General features: G+C 49.2%; 2 protein-coding genes across 2 annotated transcripts in view; one reads left to right on the forward strand and one right to left on the reverse strand.

Annotated features, from left to right (window-relative positions):
- ZFHX2 (zinc finger homeobox 2) overlaps nucleotides 1–10,163 on the reverse strand; it is a 32,272-nt gene extending 22,109 nt beyond the window's left edge. The window contains exon 1 of the mRNA XM_063137867.1: nucleotides 10,126–10,163. The gene's annotated coding sequence lies outside the window, so the exon portion shown is untranslated. The remainder of the gene's footprint in view (nucleotides 1–10,125) is intronic.
- Nucleotides 10,164–18,044: 7,881 nt separating this feature from the next.
- THTPA (thiamine triphosphatase) lies at nucleotides 18,045–20,919 on the forward strand. The gene is made up of 3 exons (XM_063137508.1): nucleotides 18,045–18,093; nucleotides 19,719–20,381; nucleotides 20,663–20,919. The coding sequence occupies exons 1-3, from the start codon at nucleotides 18,060–18,062 to the stop codon at nucleotides 20,803–20,805; spliced, it is 840 nt and encodes a 279-aa protein (XP_062993578.1). The 5' UTR covers nucleotides 18,045–18,059; the 3' UTR covers nucleotides 20,806–20,919.
- Nucleotides 20,920–21,790: the final 871 nt, after the last annotated feature.

A 21,790-nucleotide genomic window follows, 5' to 3' on the forward strand; every position in this document is an offset into this window, starting at 1 on the left:
GTATATTGAGATCCAGCATTTGTAGGGTGTTTGGGGAAGGCCTGATCCCCAGATATGGTCTTTCCTCTAAGGGGCAATTGTGTGTATATATTATGGGGGAGGGGGGGAGAAGCAAGATTGGGCTGTGCAAAGAAACGGACTTCTGTGCCTTCCACCTCCTCTCCCCCCGCCCCATCTTCGCTATTGTTTAATCCCGCAATGCATTTAGGATTTTATTTGGATGTGATTTGCATACAGTATTTCACAGAGGCGCCCCGGGTTTCTTGCACCTTCCAGGCTACTGCTGCCGTGTTGTGGAGGAAATGGAGGAGGGATTGGGACACAGAACAGAGACCTCCCCGCAAATGCTGTATGCAAATATATTCTGCACCATCAGAGACTGGCGTGTTAGATGTGGAAGTTAAGTTCCAGAGTCCAGATAAAGGTCAGGTGCCAGCGTTCCCCTGAACACATGCATTTGAACCTGGCAAAAGGAGAGGCTCCATCAAAACGCGGCCTTCCCAAAGTGTGCTAGAACTGGGACCAGTCTGGGGGTAAGCGAAGTCTTGGGGGAAAGTCCCCAGATGTGGGATCTTCACAAGCAAAATTAAAAAAAACCTCAGATAGTCCCCTGAAATGGTTTTCCCTACCCCCAGGCATTTTACCAATTATGGCTACATCTGTGTGGGTGTGCGCGGATTGGGGGAAGAGATGTCAGTGTGTGAAAATTACTGAATTCCGCAAGCTGAGCAGAATTGCCCTAAGAATTCAGCAATGAGGCATACTAAGGTGTTGGGGCGGGGGTCTGCTTGCTCGTTCGTTTGAGGTATCAAAGTGGAACTTCGAAACTGACATTTGAAATCCTTCGACTATTTTTAAAAGGCTGAATTTGAAGCGTGGGGTTTTGCCGCGTTTTCGAATTGGCGTAAGGTTGCGTTTCGGTTTGTGAGTGCCAAAACCAGAAAATGTGTGTGTGTGTGTTACAGTGGCGTGTGCACGACCGCATGCGTGCACGGTTGTAACATGAGGCTCATGTCCTTTCCAAGGGCATCTATGACTTAAAAGACAATTGCACGACACCGTAAGGAAACGAGGCGGCCCAGGGCTGGGAAGGGATGCTAGGGTCTGTTAGTATCAGCACAGAAAGAGGAGAGGATGAGGTATTATGGGTGGGGCGGGAGGTGATTAATCTAGGCTCCCCGTGATCTACTGGGGACAGGCCTCTACGATGAAACACTCCGAACGAGAGGCATTTAAAGAACTTTACATTGGCATACTTTAGACTGTATGCTCATCAAGGCAAGGATCTCTTTTCTTTGCTGATGTGACTCTGAAAACTTGTGCACTGATGGTGCTGTCCAAAGAATCCATCACGGTGACGCAACAGTGGCGCGAAAGCTTTTAAATAAAAAATATAAGGAAAGCGGTGCTGGATTAGACCAAAGGCCTGCCCAGTCCACCATTCTGGTGCTGCAGTGGCCAACTGTATGCCCCACTGGGAAACCCAGAGGCAGGACATGAGCGTGAACTGGTATTCACAGGCACTCTGCCTCTGACGTTGGGAGGTAATATACAGCTAGCAGGTCTAGTAGCCATTCATGGCCTTATCCTCTATGAATGTGTCTCTGCATAGCTGTGGAGGACCATGGTATCCCCACATCCCCCAGGGCCGCGGCCAAGTGCTTGAGCATGAACCAATTGGGTTAGCCTTTTCCCCTGCTCTCTTAGAACTGCATTATCCTAAAGTGGCTTTCGTTTTCAAGAGGCATAATTTGCAAGAGCTTTTCGTGCACAGTGTGGATGGTCACTATGGAGGCCCGAGGTTCCACACGGCAGGTGGAGATACAGTTAGCATGAAACACCCAGGTAAACTAGGCCATCACCCATGGCAGCACAATTCAAGGGGTGCAATCGCCAGTATTACCACGGCAGATTCCAGATTCCCTGTGACTTCTGGAAAGAATGGTCAACTCCCTGCAGAAACTGGAAAAAAATCTCCCAGAATCCTTTGCTACAACACCCTCTCAGCTTGGACAGGGACATCTTTCCCCGCCACCTGCCCAGAGCAACAAAAACAACACACACACCACACAATTCAAATGAACAAAAACTGCAAAGAAGAGCCAGATATGAATTCAGGAGGCACATGGGTTTTTCACTTTCAGGCGGGCAAAAGAGAGCTTCGGCTGGGGGGGCGGTATATAAATGTAATAAAATTAAATAATAAAAGTTCTCCTTTTAATCACTAAAAGGGCAAAGTGAAGACAAGCTGTTGAAAAGCAAACCTAAATTCTGTACCAAGAAGGGCCAATCCTGAGCTCCGAAAGCACGCGCACATGTTTTGCATCGGTTTGCGTAACTTCTTCTGCTTGTGCCAACCATGAGGTGTGCTCTGCTCAACGCATCAACACCAGACACTAAAAAGTCTCTGCAGTCATTTCCATTTGACTTGAAATAGAGTCACTTAGTGATGACTATAGTATTCCAAGCCATTCTGTCTTAGCCTCCATAAGGACTAGCAACTTTGGTTTTCATTATTTATTTATTTTGAAAGAAAGCTACATTGCTTCGCAACCTATATATGTGTTGAACCATTCACAAGATTGTTTTGACACAAGAAGTCAAAGTTGAGTTTACTTCAAGCACTGGGCAGGAAAGGGAAAGTTACATGAACGGAGCACTACAGGAGTTATTTGGGGTTGCGAATCAGGGGTTTAAGTGTGTTTGGGTCTAGAAGTTGTATTTTTTTTTGTGGGGTGCTAATAGTAGGTGCTGTGATTAAGGAAAAGGTGTGCATTATCAGACTTGTAATTGCAAGGGAAGCAATGCTGAGAAACCAGTGACTTAACTAAGGCTTCACAGCAAGACCGTGACACAATTTGCCTAGTAGATCACACTGTTCTCACGTACTCAATCTGTCTGGGTAGCTTTTGGATGTCATGGTAAACCTGGATTAGCTTGCAGGCTTACCAGTGGTAAAGCACTCTAATTAGGTGAGCTCTGGGCAGATCCATTGGACTTGTGCTCTGCTAGCATCAATTTGAGGGAGCACGTGCAATTGGGACAGCATTTTAAAGTGTTGCACGGGATGGATACGAAATCATGTCAGCAAGGTTGGTTGCGCATTGTTGCCAGGAACTCATATAGCTGAAGGAGGATTTCAGAAGACCAGGAGTGTTGCAGTGCATTATAGAATCATAGAATAGTAGAGTTGGAAGGGGCCTATAAGGCTGTAGAGTCCAACCCCCTGCTTAATGCAGGATGGTAGAGGAAAATTCTGAGAGTGCCTTGGACTGCAAGAAGATCAAACCAGTCCACACTCCAGGAAATGAAGCCAGACTGTTCACTTGAGGGAATGGTATTAAAGGCAAAACTGAAGTACTTTGGCCACATAATGAGAAGACAGGATACCCTGGAGAAGAGGCTGATGCTAGGGAAAGTGGAAGGCAAAAGGAAGAGGGGCCGACCAAGGGCAAGATGGATGGATGATATTCTGGAGGTGACAGACTTGACCGTGGGGGAGCTAGGGGTGGCGACAGCCGACAGAAAGCTCTGGCGTGGGCTGGTCCATGAAGTCACGAAGAGTCGGAAGCGACTGAACGAATAAACAACAACAAAGAGTGTGTGTTCAGTCTGTGTGATAAGTGTTAAGTTTATTTTGTATCTCAGTGGTCTTCAATTGGTCCGGATCTGAGACCCACCTCGGGCTCCCAACCTGCAACATGGGACCCACTTTCACAATTGCCCAACATGGTGGCAACAGCTTTGCCGTGACCCATCTGGACTGATCTTGCGGCCCACTTTTGGGCCGTGACCCACCAGTTGAAGACCATTGTGGTATCGGATGCATGCAACTGTCATCCATCCCCCCAGACTTCATAGGCAAGCCAACCTCTGTCTCAGTCTTAATGCTCCACTTGTAACATGGAGGTGATCATACTGTTCTACCTTACAGGATTGTTGCAACGACAACTGATTGACATATATGCCCCACTATGTTTTGACATACGAACCACTTGGATAAGCCTACTTTTGGGACACTGCATGTATCACTGCCTTGGGTAGCCTTCCTCTATTTTTCTTTTAAATACGCACACCGCACACTTTCCCAAAGATTTATAAAGGCCGCCTCCACAACAATGAACCCAGATTCTGCCTTTCTGATTCAATTGGTTGCTTCTAGGCCTCTTGAGGGATAGTGACTTCACCGCACTTTTTGCTCGCGCATTGTGGAATGCCGCTTTCCTCTTTCTGGTGTCTTCCAGATGGGTTGGATTGCAACTCCCATCATCCCCAGGCAGCTGGGCCAGCCGTCGTTCTTGGTGGGGATGGTGTGTTTGCAATCCAACTCACCTAGAGGGCCTCAGGCAGTGGAAGACTGAGCATGGCTGTTTTTCAACGCAATGGGGTCACGCGGGAGATCTTCGAGCCGAGACTGAGCCTTAAAAGCTGGGAGTTTTATTTATTTACTTATTATGTTTTTATACTGCCCATCAGCCGAGGCTGTCTGGGCGGTGCACAATTCAAGTTGGGCTAGATGGCCTTCAAAGCCCTTCCCAACTCTCCGGCAACACCATATGCTGCGGTGGAATCACGCTTTGCGCATATTCCAAACACTTCGCTTTGCGACGGTCGTGTGAGCGCTCGTGGTGGCCTTTACCGCGTACCACGGCTTTGGCTCGCAGTTTCTGTTCGCTCGCATGGGCTTGGATATGACGTGTTGGATGTTTGAAAAGGTGCCATTTTGTGTCGGTGAGGTGGTGAAGCGCACGGTTGGCACAGGGCAGCGCCTGAGGCCGGAGCAACTGCTCCGTTGTCCTTCTATGCGCTCAGTGCCTCCACATTCTCTCGGATTGAAGAACGCAGCAAGGTTGGATCAGAAATCCATCCAGTCTCCGGCACCAGGGCACCTGTGGCCCTCCATTTGTTGCTGAACCACAGCTCCCATCAGCCCCAGCCTGCAAGACCAACGGTAAGGGATTATTAGGGTTGTAGTCTAACGATGTCCAGATGGCTACAGGTTCCAAGCTTCTGATTTAGCCTGATATTATTATATTACAACCAGTGGCTCACCAGATACCTCTGAGAACCAGGCCACGATAGCAACGTCAATAGTTGTTTGACCTCAGAATCGAGTACTCAGAGGTAGAGTATCTCTGGAAGGAGAGGTTCAATTTGGCTGCCATAGTCTGCCTCCTCCTCCTCCTCGAATTTGTCTAATCCCCTTTTAAAGTCATCTAAGCCCGTGACTTAGGGATCTTGAGCTACCGTATTCCAGAAGTTAATTATGCACTGTGTGAAGAAGTAGGCCGCGGTGGTAGTTCGCGCAGCGTCTGTTTGGGATTGTGCCTCATTGATTTATTGAGTAGTGTGGGATTTTACAGTTCCAGGAGCTTAGTTTGAGTTAGCCTCGGGAAAAAAGCATTTAATGCCAGGGCAAAGCACATAGTAATAAAAAAAAGAGGGCCTCTGACCGCATGCAGAGGGCCTTTTATTTGTTCAAAAGGTTTTTAGGCCACCTTTCAGTAAAACTATCAGGGTGACAGGTGAGAAAATAAGAATATCTTTTCTTTACTGCATACTTCTCCAAACTGGTGCCCTTAAGGTAGTTTGGATAGCAGCTCTCAGCATTCTTGACCGTTGGCCATGCTGGTTGGGGCTGATGGGAGTTGAAGTCCAAAACATCTGGAGGGTTCCATTTTGGGGAAAGCTACTCTACTGGATAGCTGCAGCCAGCCCACAGACATTTGGGGCTGGAGGCAGGGCTTCAAGTGGGAAGAGGTGTGGCTTTGATAGTCAAAATGATAGCCGGTTTGAGTGGGAATTCAGAGATCTGGGTTCAAGCGCCAACCCTGCAGAGGACTGATTGTGAGGCCTTGGGAAAGTAACTCAAACTTGGCCTCTGTTTCCCCAAAAGTAAAACAGGAAGGGAAGAGGCCCGCCTCGCAGGCTTGTTGTAAAAAGATATTTATTTATTTATTTATTTATTTATTACATTTTTATACCGCCCAATAGCCGAAGCTCTCTGGGCGGTTCACAAAAATACTTAAATATGTTTGATAGTAATTTGCCTGCTTGTCCAAGGTAGCCTCTTTGGGCAACCGATGCCTCGCTTTCTCTGGGCCCTGAGCTGTTACTGACAGTTCAGCGCCTGAATTTGCACCGTGCTATTGGTTGGTGTTGTGCAATTTGGGGAGAGGAGGCCATCATCTCCTTGGTTGTAGCTTCACTGTATGTGTGTGTGTGTGTGTGTGTGTGTTGCCGTTATTGTGGGCTTTGTGTGTGAAAATCATGCTTTTGCAAATTTTATAAAACAAATACCGAAAAGTTGTGTTGGCCTATATCTCTAGACAACACACCAGAAGACACTCTGTGGCCTGTCATGTGTCAAACTCAGCATCCAATTAAAGCAAGAGATTCCGGCTGGACATCAGGAAAAACTTCCTGACCGTTAGAGCAGTACGACAATGGAACCAGTTACCTAGGGAGGTGGTGGGCTCTCTCACACTAGGGGCATTCAAGAGGCAGCTGGACAACCATCTGCCAGGGATGCTTTAGGGTGGATTCCAGCATTGAGCAGGGGGTTGGACTCAATGGCCTTTTAGGCCCCTTCCATCTCTACTATTCTAGGATTCTATGAGGAACTAACACAACAAGGAACTAGAATGACCCATGCAGTGTTGTGTATGTTAGTGGAACCTCTTCCACATCAGCACAACTTCCTCCTCAGAGTGCGTCCCTGTTGAGCCCTGCCTGTCTGTCCAACGTGTCAGGATCTTCCAACTCATCTAAACTTCCTGAAGTGACAATGAAGGCCAAAACCAGACATTACTTTAAATCCATATCTAGCAGCTACATCATTTTACCTCTCAATCATTTTCTCTAGAGTAGGCATAGGGGCTGGTCCAGATTGGGACCCTTAAACACAGGGGACGTTTAAGATCCGGATTGGAGCCCCCGGGTGTATTTGAGTAAAAATGAAAAACAACAACAATGAAACTGCCCAATACATATTTAAAGTAACGTCTGTTTTGACCCTCAGAAATTAAGAGCAGTAAAACACACCATAGCCACTCCCTTCAGTAGGGGAAGACATGGATCAAAAATGGAAGCAAAATTTCGCACTATTTTGAAAACTTAGCAAATGCCCCGGAACCTTTACAAAGTCTGCAGGTGCTTGAAATTCACTTTTGAATGGCAACTTTTGAAAAACACTTGTCAGTTATAGGCTCCATATCAACTCAACAAGCCCGTGGTTTTTACACCTCCACTTCATCTCAGAACCACTAGAATTTAAAATTTTACTAAGCACATTCAAATTAAGAGAGTTGGCTTGAGAATGTCATACATACAGATGTTGTTTTTTTTGCTGAACTTTGATCTCAGAGACCTAAATACAAAGCCTGCCTTTGCTATGACATTCTCTTAATTATTTATTTTATTTGTTGCATTTATATCCCGCCTTTTTTCCTCCAAGGAACCCAAGGCGGCATACATAATCCCCCTCCTCTCCATTTTATCCTCACAACAACAACAACCCTGTGAGGTAGGTTGGGCTGAGAGTCTGGGACTGGCCCAAAGTCACCCAGTGGGTTTTCATGGCCAAGTGGGGATTAGAACCCAGATCTCCCGACTCCCAGTGCAACACTTTAGCCACTTCACCACACTGTTGTGAGCAAGCCATTCACTCTCTCAGCCTCAGTCTTCCTATCTACGAAATGGCTATAACAGCAACCCATCTCATAGGGATGCCATAAGCACAAATGCAATTTAAGGATCATAAAAAGTGGAAGTGCTCCGAAACACCAGCCGCAGAACACGCAGATATAAATCCAAACAGGACTTAATCATCGAGGCCAGGATCAGAAGACATGCAATCGGAATGCCAAAAGAAAAGACCACGGTGCTCCTGAGCAGGTAAAAAGTGCATTGTCTCACCAAGTACTGCCTGCCCCCATGTTTCTGGGATGGAGAGGGATTATCCAAATCAGAGGGTCTAGGTTTGAACCCTTGGCATTAATCCCTGAACCCAAATATACACGGAACAGAAGCACACATACCCATTAGTCAGTGAGGGAATCCAGGGATGCCTTTTGTCCCTCCGGCTTTAATCCACGGGATCTTGTTCTAGAGATCCCAGGAGACAACATCCCCTGTTGCTCTTTCTGTCCCCCACCCCCACGTCTGGAGGACCCAGGATTCCCACTCTGACATCTGCCAGCCCAGATCCGTTTTGGGTTAAAACTTTCAAACGCCAGTTTTCATTTTTCCACCTCCCTTTCCCATCAAGCCAAATCCGGGGACAGAAAATACAGGCGTGCGGAGGTAAGCAAGCGAGACCGAGCCAGCGAAAGCGGAGGGGGGAGGGAGGGAAGGAAGAAAGATTGTAAAATCAATTAAATGAGTTGCTAACGGAGCGTCGTGTCGACAATCTGTCGCTGAGTGGAAAATATGAGCTGCCCAAATACACTCCTGCCTTCCACACCTCTGCTAGTCGGCCTTCCCGGGTCCTTCCATCATTCTCTGGGCCTCCTGTCAGAGGTCTAAGGGAGGGGAGGGGAGATCCAGGCCAAAGGGTCAGGAGGCAGGTGAAGGGAAGAAGGAGGGAGACACGGAGAAGGGGGGGGAGAGAGAGAGAGACCCAGAGGGCCATTTAAATGGGGCTAGATGGAGCAGGTGGAGAAGGACAGGCGGGAGCAGCATAAAGGGATGAACTGTGGCCAGGAAGGAAGGACCAGGAAGGAAGGAGAAGAGGAGAATACAGTTGTGGGGGGGAAATGGATGTGAACGGGAGTGCAATCCTGCTCTTGGAGAGAGAGAGAGAGAGAGAGAGAGAGAGAGAGAGAGAGAGAGAGAGATGGATGGATGGATGGATGGATGGATAGCAGGGGTGGGCGTGTAACCAGCGGGACAGAGAGACAGTGGTTAGGAGGAGGTGAAGGATGGATGGATGGATAGAGCATGTTGGGAAGGCGACTGGATGGGCCCGGGCCATAGGAGCCGAGGGGAGTCCTGGAAGGGGGGGGGCTGACGCCCCCTCCCACCAAGGAATGGTGAAGTGGGGATTAGGGAGTGATGGTGGAAGACCCATACTCAGCCATGAGATGCCACAGGGGATGTTGGGCAAGGAGAAAGAGAAAGAGAGAGAAAAGCGAAAGACAGGGAGATGGGAAGACCCCCCCCCATGCAATCTCCTTGCCGCCTTCTCCCCTTTCACCCCCAACACTTCTGAGATACCCAACACTCTCCAGCGTCCTCTTCAACCCCACCCCCCAATCTTCTCTCTCTTCTTGATGACTTTTGAGGGGGAGGCAGGGAACATAAAGACGATTTGCCTCCAAACCAGATGGGGGGGGGGGAGAGAGAGAGAAGAGATGCGGGAGCGCAGAAAGACTCTTCATCCTCTCTCTTCCCCCCCCCCTCCTCGCGCCGACTCCCCCCCCCCTCCTGCTGTCACATTCAGAACCCGCAAGAGCGGCCGGGCGCCCCCTCATCTCTCCCCTCCCCCCCCCCACCGGCCCCCTCTTCCCATCCCTTTCCCCCTGCCTCTCCATCACTTTCCGCTTTGGCCCCCTTCCTGCCAAACTCCTCTCCCCGACCGGGCACCCTCTGCCCTCGATCTCCCCCCTCCCAACACCCCCGCCCCCTTCCTGACCCATCGCCTGGACCCCCGCCTGCCTTCTCGCCTATCCCTCGCTCCCCCCTTCTCGCCACCCCCCGCTAGCTTTGCGCTCTCCCCCCTCTCTCCTCCGCTCTTTTTCCCGCATTCATTTATCCCTCGCCTGCCTTCCTTCCCTCCCTCCCTCCGCCGGCCAACAAGCGCTCGCTCGCCCGCCGGTCCCCTCTCGCCGCCCTCCGCCTGCCTCGCCTCGGCCACCCTCCTTCCCTCCCTCCCTCCCTCTCTCTCCTCTGGGCTCTCCATCCATCCTCCCTTCCGCGTTCCGTCCATCCTCCGCGCCGCGCTCCTCTCCTTCCTTCCTTCCTTCCGCCCCTCCAGCCTCTCCATCCCCGCCTCCGGCTTCCCCCTCGGGCGCTGCGCTCTGGCTCCGCCGCCGCCGCCGCCTCCTGCCGCTCGCCTTCCCCGCTCTGCCCGCCCGCCCGCCCGCCGCCTTCTCCTCCTCCTCCTCCTCTCCTCTCCCCGCTTACGCGCTCGCTGGCTCGAAGCGAGGGATAGGAAATCGATGCCACTTACACCTCCGCGGGAAGAGAGAGAGCGAGCGAGAGGGGGACCAGCAGGCGCCGCTGACGCTCCTGGCCGCCGGGGTGGGGTGGCTGGCTGGCTGGCTGGCTGGCTCTTGGGGGGGGGGGCGGTGGAGGACAGGAGGGGGGCGCAGGCAGGCAGGCAGGCAGGCAGGCTCAGTTGTCAGCGCTCCTCCGTCTCGCTGCTCCTCCGCGCCGTTCCTCGCTCGGCTCAGGCAGGCAAAAATCGATGGGGTTCGCCGCGCCGGGGCTTCCCCATTGATTTACACTCGTCCGCCTCCCAGCCTGCCTCGTTCCCTCGCTCCGCGGACCTGGCGGCTGCCTTCCAACACAATGGAATAATCAATTCAGCCCTCCTCCTCCTCCTCCTCTTCACCCCTCCCTCCCTCCTCTCTCTCTCTCTCTCTTCCTCCAACCGCACACGCACATGTACACGCGCACACACACACACACACACACACACGAGTCGGGAGGAGGAGGCGGAGGAAGGAGGAGGAGCCGCTGGACAGGTGCAGCCGAGCAGCCTGGGAAATGAAGTCCCTGGGACCCGAGCAAGGACAGAGCATCGCCGCCCGCCGCCCCTGCAACCCATGGCATGGCTGTTCTTGTTGTTGTTCTTGGTTGGCTCCGTCTTGTCGCTGGAACACGGCCGTGGTGCGCTTGGCGACTTCCATCCGCTTCCCAGGCGCACGGAATGCTGAAGGACAACCCTGCGAGGTAGGCCGAGCCCATCGCTAGTCGAAATGGCGTGGTAACAGGTCGGAGGGGTTGCCTGTCCGGTCCCCGGGGGGCTCTCGGCTAGACCAGCGGGAGCTTTGCTGGCCCTCGAGCAAACAGCTTTCTCATCACCTGAAATGGAAAAAAAAACGTAAGAGCTCTCATGGACCGGTCCAATCCAGCAGTCTGTTCACACTTGGGCCAGCCACAGGAAACCCACAAGCAGAACACAGTGCAACAGCAACAGCCCACCCATGTGCCACAGCAACGGGTGTACACACAGGGCCAGATTAAGGCCAGCTGATGCCCTAAACACAGCCCCATAACGGTGCCCCCTCAGCCCTTCCATTCCTTAGCCGGCAAGACATTAAGACTCCTTAAGTGCTGAAGGCAAAACAAGACATTAAAAACTCTGTTTCCTTCAAGGCCACCCCCCCATGCCAGAACACTCAACTATATTAAATATCAACTGTTTTTATTATATTTATTTAACACTAAATAGCAGCAAGCAAGATAAGTCTATTACTTATAACTAGGGCAACAGGAAAAAAACTCACACATTTTCATCACTGTTTTATGCATTTTCTAATAAAACTGTTATAAGGGGTGGGGGAATGCAAATGCAAAACTTTCTTAGAATATGCCGCTAGGCCCTTTCTATGAATCTGGAATTCCTTAAAATTAGATGGCTACAGATGGTGCCCCCCCCCCTTGGTGCCCTAAGCACGAGTTTATATTGCTTAAGGTGAATCCCGGGGCTGTGTGCGTAGGTATACTGCATCTGATCCCGGAGGTTGCATTTAGCCATCAGGACTAGTAGCCATCGATAGCCACCTCCTCCAGGAATTTATCCAACCCCCTTTTAAGGTCTTGTAGAAATGAATCTCATAGTTTAGCTATATGCTGTGTGAAGAAGGGACTTCCTTTTATCTGTCCTGAATCTCCCAATCAACTCCATGGGATGATCCCAGGTTCTACCTGCTTATTATTATTCATAACAACAACAACAACAACAATAATAATTTTTAACTGAAGATGCTCAGGATTGAACCTAGGGCCATCTTCAAGCAGTATTCTAACACTGAGCTACCGCCCCTCCTATTTTAATGGTTGCAGACAATCAATATTGCTTTATTGTTCAATTTCCCTACAACATTAATATCTCTTTCTTGCTCAAGAAGACAATTATCCTACTACAATCTGGCCAGGGGGGTTATGGGGGTTGTAGTCCAACACACCTGGAAGACACCAGGTTGGAGGAAAGATGCCCTGGAACATACCTACTCTGTGCCAAGGTTCAACAGGGATTCACCCTGGCCTTGGTTGGCCCAACCCTGGAACATACGAAAGGGCAGATTCAGGGCAGAAACTCTTTAATCACACAGTGCATCATTGATTTATGAAACTCGCCATCACAAGATGTAGCTATGAGGACTGCTGCCAGCTTAGATGGCTTTAAAGGGAATTATTGACAGAGGGGGAACGCTTGATTGACAGCTTGTTAGTCATGATAGCTAAAGGCAGGTCTTTTCCCGCATGTACCTGCTCGGACCCTTCGGTCATCTTCTGGGGCTTTGTCCGGGTTCCCCCACCAAAGGACGCTAGGCGGGTGGTAGAAGGCCTTCTCAGTGGTGGCACCCCACTTGCGGACTAAACTCCCCAAAGAAGTTTGCCTGCCACCTATGTTGTTATTTTTTCAGGCCCAGACATTTTAGAGACTGGGTCCAGGTTATGATTGATTCCTGCGCTGTTTATTGTTTAGTACATTGTATTTTATTCTTTTAAGTATTTGTATTGTATTTTCTACTTTTAACAGGGTTTGAAAATGGTATTTTAGTTTTTAACTGGCTGTAATCCACCCAGAGAACATTAGCTACTGAGCAGATAAAAATGTACTAAATAAATAAATAAATCCTACCCATGAATATCAATAGCTTCTGAGCATGTGCAGAGAAGCAATGGCTTCTGAGCAAGTTTCCTCATTGTATGCAGCAAACAGGGAAGAGATTCGAGGATATTAATTATTATTATTATCTCTCCTTTTGCGCTCATGGCAGCTTTTCTAGATGGCCATGACAGGCTTTGCCAGGTCATGCTGTCTTTTACTAATTCAGGAATTTCCTGACTATTGAGCATATTTTAAGTATGACTAATTTCTGGATGTTGGTTTGGACGTATTTTGGTAGGCCCAATTTTGGAAGGTTTTCTGTATAGTTTTTTGATGTAATGCTGGTGACTCATATGACATATGAAATAATTGTAACCTTTTCCTGTTGCCATAGTCCTTTAACTTCAATAGCCAATGGTGTCTATTTCTCTCTCTTTTCCTCTTCCTTTTCTACAACATTTTTGTCATTAGGCATTGCTATGTTGATGAGGTAGATGTGTTTTTCTTTTTTGTCTATAACTATTATATCTGGTAGGTTGCAGGTAGTTTTGTCCATATGAATTGTTCTGTCCCAGTATATTTTATGATCTACATTTTCCAAGATTGTTTTGGGTAAGTATGTATTTGTTCTTATGGTGTAGGTTTTTTGATGATGCTGAATTTGATGACCATTTGTTGATGATTTTTTTTAGCAGCTGTATTGTGTCTGTCCGTATAGGCCATTCCTGCCAGAATTTTACATCCTCTTGTTCCATGGTCTATTGTTTCTTTGAACTGATAACATTTCCTACATACACCTGCTGTTACACTGTTATCTTTTATGATGTATTTTTGGTAGTTCTTGGTTGCTGTAACTTGATCCTGTATAGCTATTAGGAATCCTTCAGTTTCAGGAAATAGCTTTGTATGATTGTTCTTTGTTTATTTGTGGGTTCTGTATTATGTTGTAATGCTTTTTGCGCCATTTTTCTTGTCTTTTTTCTGCAAGAGTGAGTAGTGTTTGATTATATCTGATTTATTATTATTGTCTATTATTATTATTTCTATACCTCCCAATAGCTGAAGCTCTCTGGGCAGTTTATAACAGAGCCAACAAGGTTGTTCTCAACTAGAGTCATGCTTTGCCATCTTGTTTCCCCTCCCATAGAAATGAAGTGTTTAAAACATGGATTTAAATTTAAAATAAATTATGCCTCAGTCAAACCATCTGTTTGTTCATCCATTCATCTATCTATATCTATATCTATATCTATATATTAAAAATGTTTCTATTTAAAATCCACCCAGACATTTTATGGCTTTAGTCAACCCTTCAAGGTAGCTCATTCCCATCTTAAAAACGTGTTGTTGTTTTTAAAGCAACCTACGCTGCCAGTATTTGCAAATTTACCTAGCTAGGAGTAAGCCCCATTGAACGCAATGGGATTTACTCCAGAGTAGTCAGTGTGCTGACAGAAACTGAAACACACACACACACACACACACACACTACAAAAATGTATGACAATGTAAAAGAGCCACCCAGAAATTAAAAATTATATTTCACAATAAGGGACTAGTCAACAGTAACAACACACGGCAGTCTTTTCAAATTTAGCTCAGAACCGTGAACTCCAGCTGCTGTACAAATTCTGAGGCAGGATTCCCACCCCACTACTTTAGGTGTTTTTAAGCGCAGACGTTTGAACCCAAGATCTGAGACATGCAAATTACATGCTCTGAGACTCTGTCAAAGGGGATTACAAAGAAGCTTTCCTTCTCATTGTCATACAGCACAAAATTAAAAAAAAAACAACCCACTAATTGACACACAGGACTAGCACCCTGACTCTCTTAAATATTTGATTTCAACTCTCTGTAATACTTAGGAGGGTAAGTGTGTGCATTTACTCCTAAGTGTGCTCCGTTGTCCTGTTCTCAGATGGGTTGGCGGCTGGTTGTGGTTATGCCATCATGAAAGACACTCTTCACATGCTCAGAGTCTGTCTCAGTTATATCACATTCTAGGCATAGGCCTGCCATTGGAAGACGTTCTGGTTAAGCCTTGGCTGAAATTTCCTCCTCTCCCACCCACATTCAGACATCTGCCCATTCCTGAGGCAGCCCCACCATAACACTAGATGGATTTGTGCTGGATAGTAAACATAATATTCCTTTGGGTATTTTGCACAGGCCCCACTGAAATGAAACAAGAACTACAGAGTAAGGTGGTTATGGGGTGGGGGCATAATGTCTTTTAGAGTTGGAGTGCGAACGGCACCACAGTTCCAAATTCCAGTGGTTCAGCAAGGACCTTAAATTGATGGTGCTATATAAATAAATAAATAATAATAATAATAAATGTAGAGCCTGGCTGACAGTTTGCTGGAAAATGTGGTCTATTGCTTTGTCAAGCAGGAAGAACAGGACACATTTTGGGGGAAGGGGGGGCCAGCACCCTGTTTTCTATCCTCCACGGCGCCACTACACAGTGCTCTCTTCACCAAATCCGTCTGTGGAACAGGGAACGATGGGGCCTTTCAATCCTATATACCCTTACTGATGTACGTCAGCTCATTCATGGGTTAGGTAGGGTTGCCAACGTTTTCCTCTGACCCTGTTCCAATGCCTCTAAGAGTAGCCCGGCCCATCGAAATCTGCTGTTTGCTTACTTGGCAGTAAGTCCTTTTGAGATCCGTGGGCTTTTCTCTCAGAGTCGAGGCGGTCCAGTCAGGTGTGGCTCAGGTTATGAGCCAGGTAAACTCTTGCCTGGCCGTTCTGGAACGTCACCAAGCCAAATGTAGCTCGCCACCATTGAACTGTGGCCTGCCAGGCGCTGGGCAACTGCCCTGTGTTTTATAGCCTCAAGAAGGCAGCTTTTGGCTCAGTGCAGGAGGGGTCGGCCTGCAGGTCTGTGGTAGCCCCTGGTTCCCAAACTGAAGCTAGGTGCCAAATAGGAGGAGGGAACCGGACACAAATCATCTGGATAGCTCACAAATACGAGGACAAATCTACATCTGAATGACCGCAGATCTGATATTCTAATGCAAAACTTTAAAACTCATCAGGAGAGCTGCACAAAGTCATCCTATTAACATTCCCATTTTAGAGGTGAGGAACACTGAGGCCGAGCGAGAAGAGATGAGCACAAGGCCCTGCGACGGCAGAGATTTCATTTATTTGCTGCGCTTTAAAAACAGGAGCCAGAAGCCTTTGCTGGTTTAACTACAGACCACTCAGAGATCAGACTGTGACTCCTGAGCTTCCGTCTGCTGGCCCCGGCCGAGCTTGTGGGTCACAAATGGGGTCTGCCTCTTCGTTACCTGGGAAATCTTTTCTAGATAAGTTTTGGTGGCTTGGGCTTATGTTAAAGGCATAGGAGCAGGGCCAGGAAAAAAAGTTGGCAGCCCTCATCCTACCAACTCTTTCTTCCACGTTCGGGATATGGGGTAGCAGACGTCCGCTCTGCCTGCCCCAAACCTATTTTATTCCTGTATTTGCCCTACTCTCCTCTCACGGTGATTTACCCCAACTCCATGAGGCTAGGGGTGCCAAATCTAACCTTCTGAGGTTCACCAGATCCCAGTGTTTTGACCCTGCAGTTTTCTTCCTCCAAATATTAATATTATTATCAACCATTATACAGGACTGCAACCCAATTAAAGACATGGATTAATCCTATGAGCTTTACTCAATTCATTGATTAACTTATTGATTAAATTAGCACAAGTTTGCATATGGGGAGAAGACAGAGTTAGATCCAGATTTAATCCTACGCCTAGGCCCACTGGAATCAATACGGGGGCTTAAATTAATTGTGTGACTAACTTAAATCGCATTGATTTCAATGTGTTCTCTAAGTAAGACTAAATCTAGGTCCAAGTCAATATTTCGGAAGCAAAAGCCACACTTCCTTCTTTCGTTCTTTCGGGGGGTGCATGCGTGTGCTTTTAGAAGAGGGATCCTCTCACACGTGTGAAAGAAAGCAGGTAATAGATACCTCTTGGAAGATGGTACATGCCAACTGCAGTTTCTGTTACCGCCAGTATGGAAACCCATTACTTTAATGTTAATATTGTGTAACAACAATATTAACAAAGTTATTATTTAATATTATTAATGTTTTTGGTCCCTGTTTAATCAGGGCACCTAACTAGTCAAAGCTTTGTATTTTGTATTCATGTTTTAAAATTGTTGGTTGTTTTTATGCTTTTCATGGTTTTAATTTTTGTGAACCGCCCAGAGAGCTTCGGCTATTGGGCGGAATAAACATGTTATAAATAAATAATCAATTAATCAATGAAAACTTGCCGCCTTATTACTGGGCCTGTTCAGACAACACACCGAGCCATGGTTTTGCAGTAAATGGTTAGTGAGAGTGTTTAAACCGGGGTTATGTAGCCACCATGGTTAGGAATGGTTCACATAACGTGCTAAGCTTAACTGCTGTGGCTTAGCGTATTGTAGGAACAGGATTATTATTATTATCATTAATGTTGTAAGTCGCTTTGACGAATTCATTTTAGGAAATAAAACAGCCACTTCCCTCCCCTAAAATGAATGATTCAGAAACGAAAATCCTTTGCTCCTTTGCCTGGAAAAGCCAGCAAGTATAGCAGCCAGCCCTTCTCCTGGTGTGAGAGGAGTCGTACCAATTATTAGACTTATTCTAGTATGGTGTGCCCCCCCACCCCACCCCCCCGCCCGGCGTAGCTGCAGATAGAACCCAGGAGTCCTGCACTTCTCAGTCCTCGCCCCCATCCCAGAGTCCTTCCTAGGGAAGGGGTTAAGTGTGTGAGTGAGTGTGAGTGTGAGTGTGTGTGTGTCTCCCCCCCTCGCAATGCTCTCCCCCCTCCCCCTGCTGTTCTTAATTGCAGCTTTCCGGTTGCCGTGGCAACGGTGATCGAGGGAGCGAGACAGTCGCAGGGGGAGAGGAATAAAAAATAGAACAGGGAGAGGAGGGAATAAAAGGGGGGGCGGACGGCAGAGGCACCTGCTTGGGGGGGAAGGAAGGAGCGGAGGGACTACAACTCCCAAGAGCCTTTGCGCCACTTGGCAGGCTTCTGTTGCTATTCCTCTCTCTCCCCCCCCCCCAAAAAAAAATCCCGGTTAGTCATTTAAACAACAAATAAGCAGACGGCCTGTTTTCCGGGTTTTTTTATTATTATTTAAAATATAAATACAGCAATCATAATGGCACTTCCCCTTTTTCTCCCCCATCCCAGTCTCCGTCGCAAAGGCCTCTGGGAGCCGTAGTTCTCGCCCTGCCTCTCCCGGCGGCTCAGCCGGCCTCAACATGGAGCTGGACGCGGCGCGCGAGGCGGGGGAAGGTCGGTGGCGGCGCGCAGGGAAGGAGGCTTCGCCCCGCGCAATGCCCGGGCGCGGCGCCAGGGGACGCTGCTGCTGCGCGCAAGGGGAGGAGCGGGAGCGGGAGGGGGGCGCAGAGACTGAGCCCGGGGGGCGGGGGGAGGAGGGGGCCCGGGAGGGCAGCGCGGAAGGGGGGGGCGTCAAGGGGCATGTAACGGCGGAGGGCGCCAGGTTGGAGGGCGCAAGGGGTGTGTGCGCGCGCGAGCAAGGGTGGAGTACGAGGCAGGTGCAAGGGTGAAGTATGGGGTGCGTACAAGGGTGGGTGTGCAAGGGTTGATGTGGGTGTGCAAGAGTGAATATGCAAGGGTGTATATATGTGCACAAGGGTGGAGTATGGGATATGTGCAATGGCGGAGTATGGGGTGTGCAAGGGTGGAGTATGGGGTGTGTATGAGAGTGGAGTATAGCATGTGTGCAGGGGTTTATGTGGGTGTGCAAGAGTGATTATGCAAGGGTGTGTATATCATAGAATCATAGAACAGCAGAGCTGGAAGGGGCCTACAAGGCCATGGAGTCCAACCCCCCGCTCAAGGCAGGAATCCACCCTAAAGCATCCCTGACAGATGGTTGTCCAGCTGTGCACAAAGGTGGAGTATGGGATATGTGCAACGGCGGAGTACGGGGTGTGCAAGGGTGGAGTATGCAAGGTTTGTGTGTGTAAGGGTGTGTATGTGTGCACAAGGGTATGTGCGCAAGGGTGGAGTGTGGGGCGTGTACAAAGCTGGAGAGTGGGGTGTGTGTGGGTGTGTGCGCGCGCGCGTGCGTGCCAGGGTGGGGTGCAGCCTACCACCGGCCTCTCTCCTTCCCAGGTTGAGCTTCGCCATAGGTGCCTTCTTATGACATCATTGAATCCGTGGGCCGCACCTCTCATGCAGCTGCCATAAGGCTTCATGGCTGGAAGGGTGGGGCGGGGCGGGGCGGGGCGGAGTGGCGGTGGCGGCGGCAGAAGCACCAGGGCAGAAGATGTGGGGAAGGGAGCGGCAGGAGGAGGCAGAAGACGCCGACCCTGTGGCCCAGCAGGTGCAGAGAGGCCCAGTTATAAAGCCCACCCTCAGCCCCGCTGCTCACTCGCTGCTCTTGGGATGTTCGCCGTCACTCGGCCTAACCTACCTGACAGGATTGTTGTGAGGATAAAAGCAGGGTTTGGGGTTGAGGACCAAGGGAAGGTGGAATATAAATGCAAATAAATAAATGGACGAACAGTAACAGGAGAGACCGGAAAGTGTGTGCAGTGAAAAAAAAGCGGGGAGGTGATAGGAGCCTTCTCAGATGAGGGGCTGTCTTAGGTCTGTGGGCCGGAGGTCCACAGTGCTGCCTTAGATCCTACACAGCTGGGGTTAAGGGGAGGGGGGATCTTTTAAGGTTAGAAGCAGTAGCCGCCCCTTAGACTCCGGCCTGGCATTCCTCTCTTTTCAAATTCGGAAATATATAAATATTGTGTCAAAGTTAAGTCCTTGTACCGGCATGGGAATGATGCACAGAGTTGGCAGGGCACCTTAAGAGAGCCGTACGGGGAAGGGGCTTGGATAAAAACAAACCAAAAGCCACCTCTTTTGCCAAAATTAATTGCTCCTGCTGTCTTCCACAGATGCCGCAGGGCCGGGCTCGCAATTCATCGAGGTGGAGCAGAAGTTCCTTGCAGGGCCTGGTGCCGTGGAAAAGTTGGTGGCTCTGGGGGCCACCCTAGAAGGCAACGTTTCCTTCCGCGACCGGTACTACGATGTCCCAGGCTGGCCCCTCGTCCTGGCCGACCATTGGCTCCGGGAGCGGGAGGGGGCTGGCTGGGAGCTGAAATGTCCTCCACAGCCACTAGAGGGAGCCGGTGTCCCAGGTTCCCTCCCTAGCCCGGCCACGGAAAGCCAGAGGCCACGGTGTCTACCACAGACAGCGAACAATCCCCAGTCCCAGCATCCGTTGCAGTCAATCGAGGTAGCCGGCAAGCCTCATTCCGCCACGCAGTACCTAGAAGTGACTTTCCCACGAGAGATTGTGATCCGTGTCTGTAGGCTGCTGGGCGTGGACCCGGCCGTGGCCTGGCACGACGATGTGGCCAGGGCAGCGGACGAACTCGGCCTGCAAGAGTTTGCCAGCTTTGTAACCCGACGGTGCAAGTATCACCTGGGTGACCTGAACGTGGTTCTTGACGAGATGGATTTTGGCTACGCCGTGGGAGAAGTGGAAGCTCTGGTCGGCCAGCAGGAGGACGTGCCGGAGGCTCTAGACCGGATACGAGAGCTGGGAAGCCATCTGGGTGAGGGCCTTTGATTGGGGAGGGCATAACAGTGACCGGGGGGGGGGGCACGTATGGCCCACTTGTTGCCCACCCCTATTTTAAATATTTTAAAGATCGATGTCGAAGTCTTCCCTCCCCCCTTTAAAAGTGTCCATCGAAAAAACAAAAACCTGAAATGTTTGGAATCAGAATTTCAGATTAGCACATTTTGGAATGTCTGAATTTGTTCAAAATACTGTTCCAGTTCTAGGCGGATTGGTAGAATTAAAACTTGCCTCTTTTCCCCGTCTTCCTGGCAGGCTTTGATGAGAAAACCCAGGTTCCTGGCAAGATGTCTGCTTATCTATATAAATTCAAACCTGAACTGTACGAAGCCCTGGTGGAACGTGGACGCCTGAGGAAAGTGAGAGCTGCAGCGGATGACGAACGGGCAAGAGACTGACAGGGCCTGGGAGACCCCTACCTAAGTTATTTACACCCTGGGCCAGTGTTGTCCTTAGAGAAGAGAGAATATATTGATGTGAATAAAATAGTAAAGAAAATGGGGCAAGAGGCATCCAACTTTTCCCCACTGTGTTTTCTTTCTCCAGGCCCCGTGTGAGCTTTTCCCCCTCCTCCTGCCTTTCCAAATCCATCCAAGCAGCCGCACTGGTTTCCAGCATTCCACAGCTGCAGTTAGAATCCTCATAAGCATTGCGTGACATCACAGCAGGCTAGCCAATAGCTGGAAAGAGGCTCACTGAAAGGCAGCAGCTAAGTTTTCACTTATTACATGCAAAGAGAAAATGAAAGGAGAAAAACGTTTATTCATATTTAAACCTCGAGGTCATCAACAAGGGGATCTGAGAGCAAATTTAAGAAAGGGGGAAGGGGGGTCACAAACACCCAGTGGAAGCACAACTTCTTGTAAAGTCCTGTGGAACTTATTGCCACGGCATGTTGTAAGCATGGCTGTAAGCTCCAAACGTCCTTGAAGGCTATAGCCGTGAAATATTTAGAGCAGCTCTCCCGAACCTGTGTGGGACTACAAGTCCTCAAATTCTTGGTGCCTGGGGATGATGGGTGTTCCAGTCCAAACCAGTTGGAGAGCTCCAGGCTGCCTGCAAGGAGGGCTATTACCACCAAGCCCAGCACTTTCTTCTGTAGCCCCTGGCTGGCCACGGGCCTTTACCCTGGTTCTACGGAGTGGCTCTTGAGCGGTGGTTCGTGGAGCAGGGAGCGGGCAGGTGGGCATCCCAGCACTGGCCCTGTGCCGCTCTCCGGGCAGAAAAACTGAATTGGGCGATGAAGAGAGATTGGTGGTGTCATGGTTGTTTTTATTGGAGAATCCCCCCCTTTCCCTCTCTTTATCTTCATTGATTTCCATTTAGTCTCGCTCGGTTGTTGTGGAATTTCCACGTCTAGCTGATCAATTGAATTGATTTCCC

The sequence above is a fragment of the Elgaria multicarinata genome, chromosome 11 (genome assembly GCF_023053635.1).
Source record: "Elgaria multicarinata webbii isolate HBS135686 ecotype San Diego chromosome 11, rElgMul1.1.pri, whole genome shotgun sequence".
NCBI lineage: Eukaryota > Metazoa > Chordata > Lepidosauria > Squamata > Anguidae > Elgaria > Elgaria multicarinata.

What these genes read in the sequence shown, in the direction of transcription:
- THTPA (XM_063137508.1), top strand. Translation starts at nt 18,060, where the DNA reads ATGGAGCTGGACGCGGCGCGCGAGGCGGGGGAAG. An exon ending in GGCGCGCGAGGCGGGGGAAG is followed by an intron (nt 18,094 to 19,718) that starts GTCGGTGGCGGC and finishes TGTCTTCCACAG; the next exon opens with ATGCCGCAGGGCCGGGCTCG. An exon ending in AGAGCTGGGAAGCCATCTGG is followed by an intron (nt 20,382 to 20,662) that starts GTGAGGGCCTTT and finishes TCTTCCTGGCAG; the next exon opens with GCTTTGATGAGAAAACCCAG.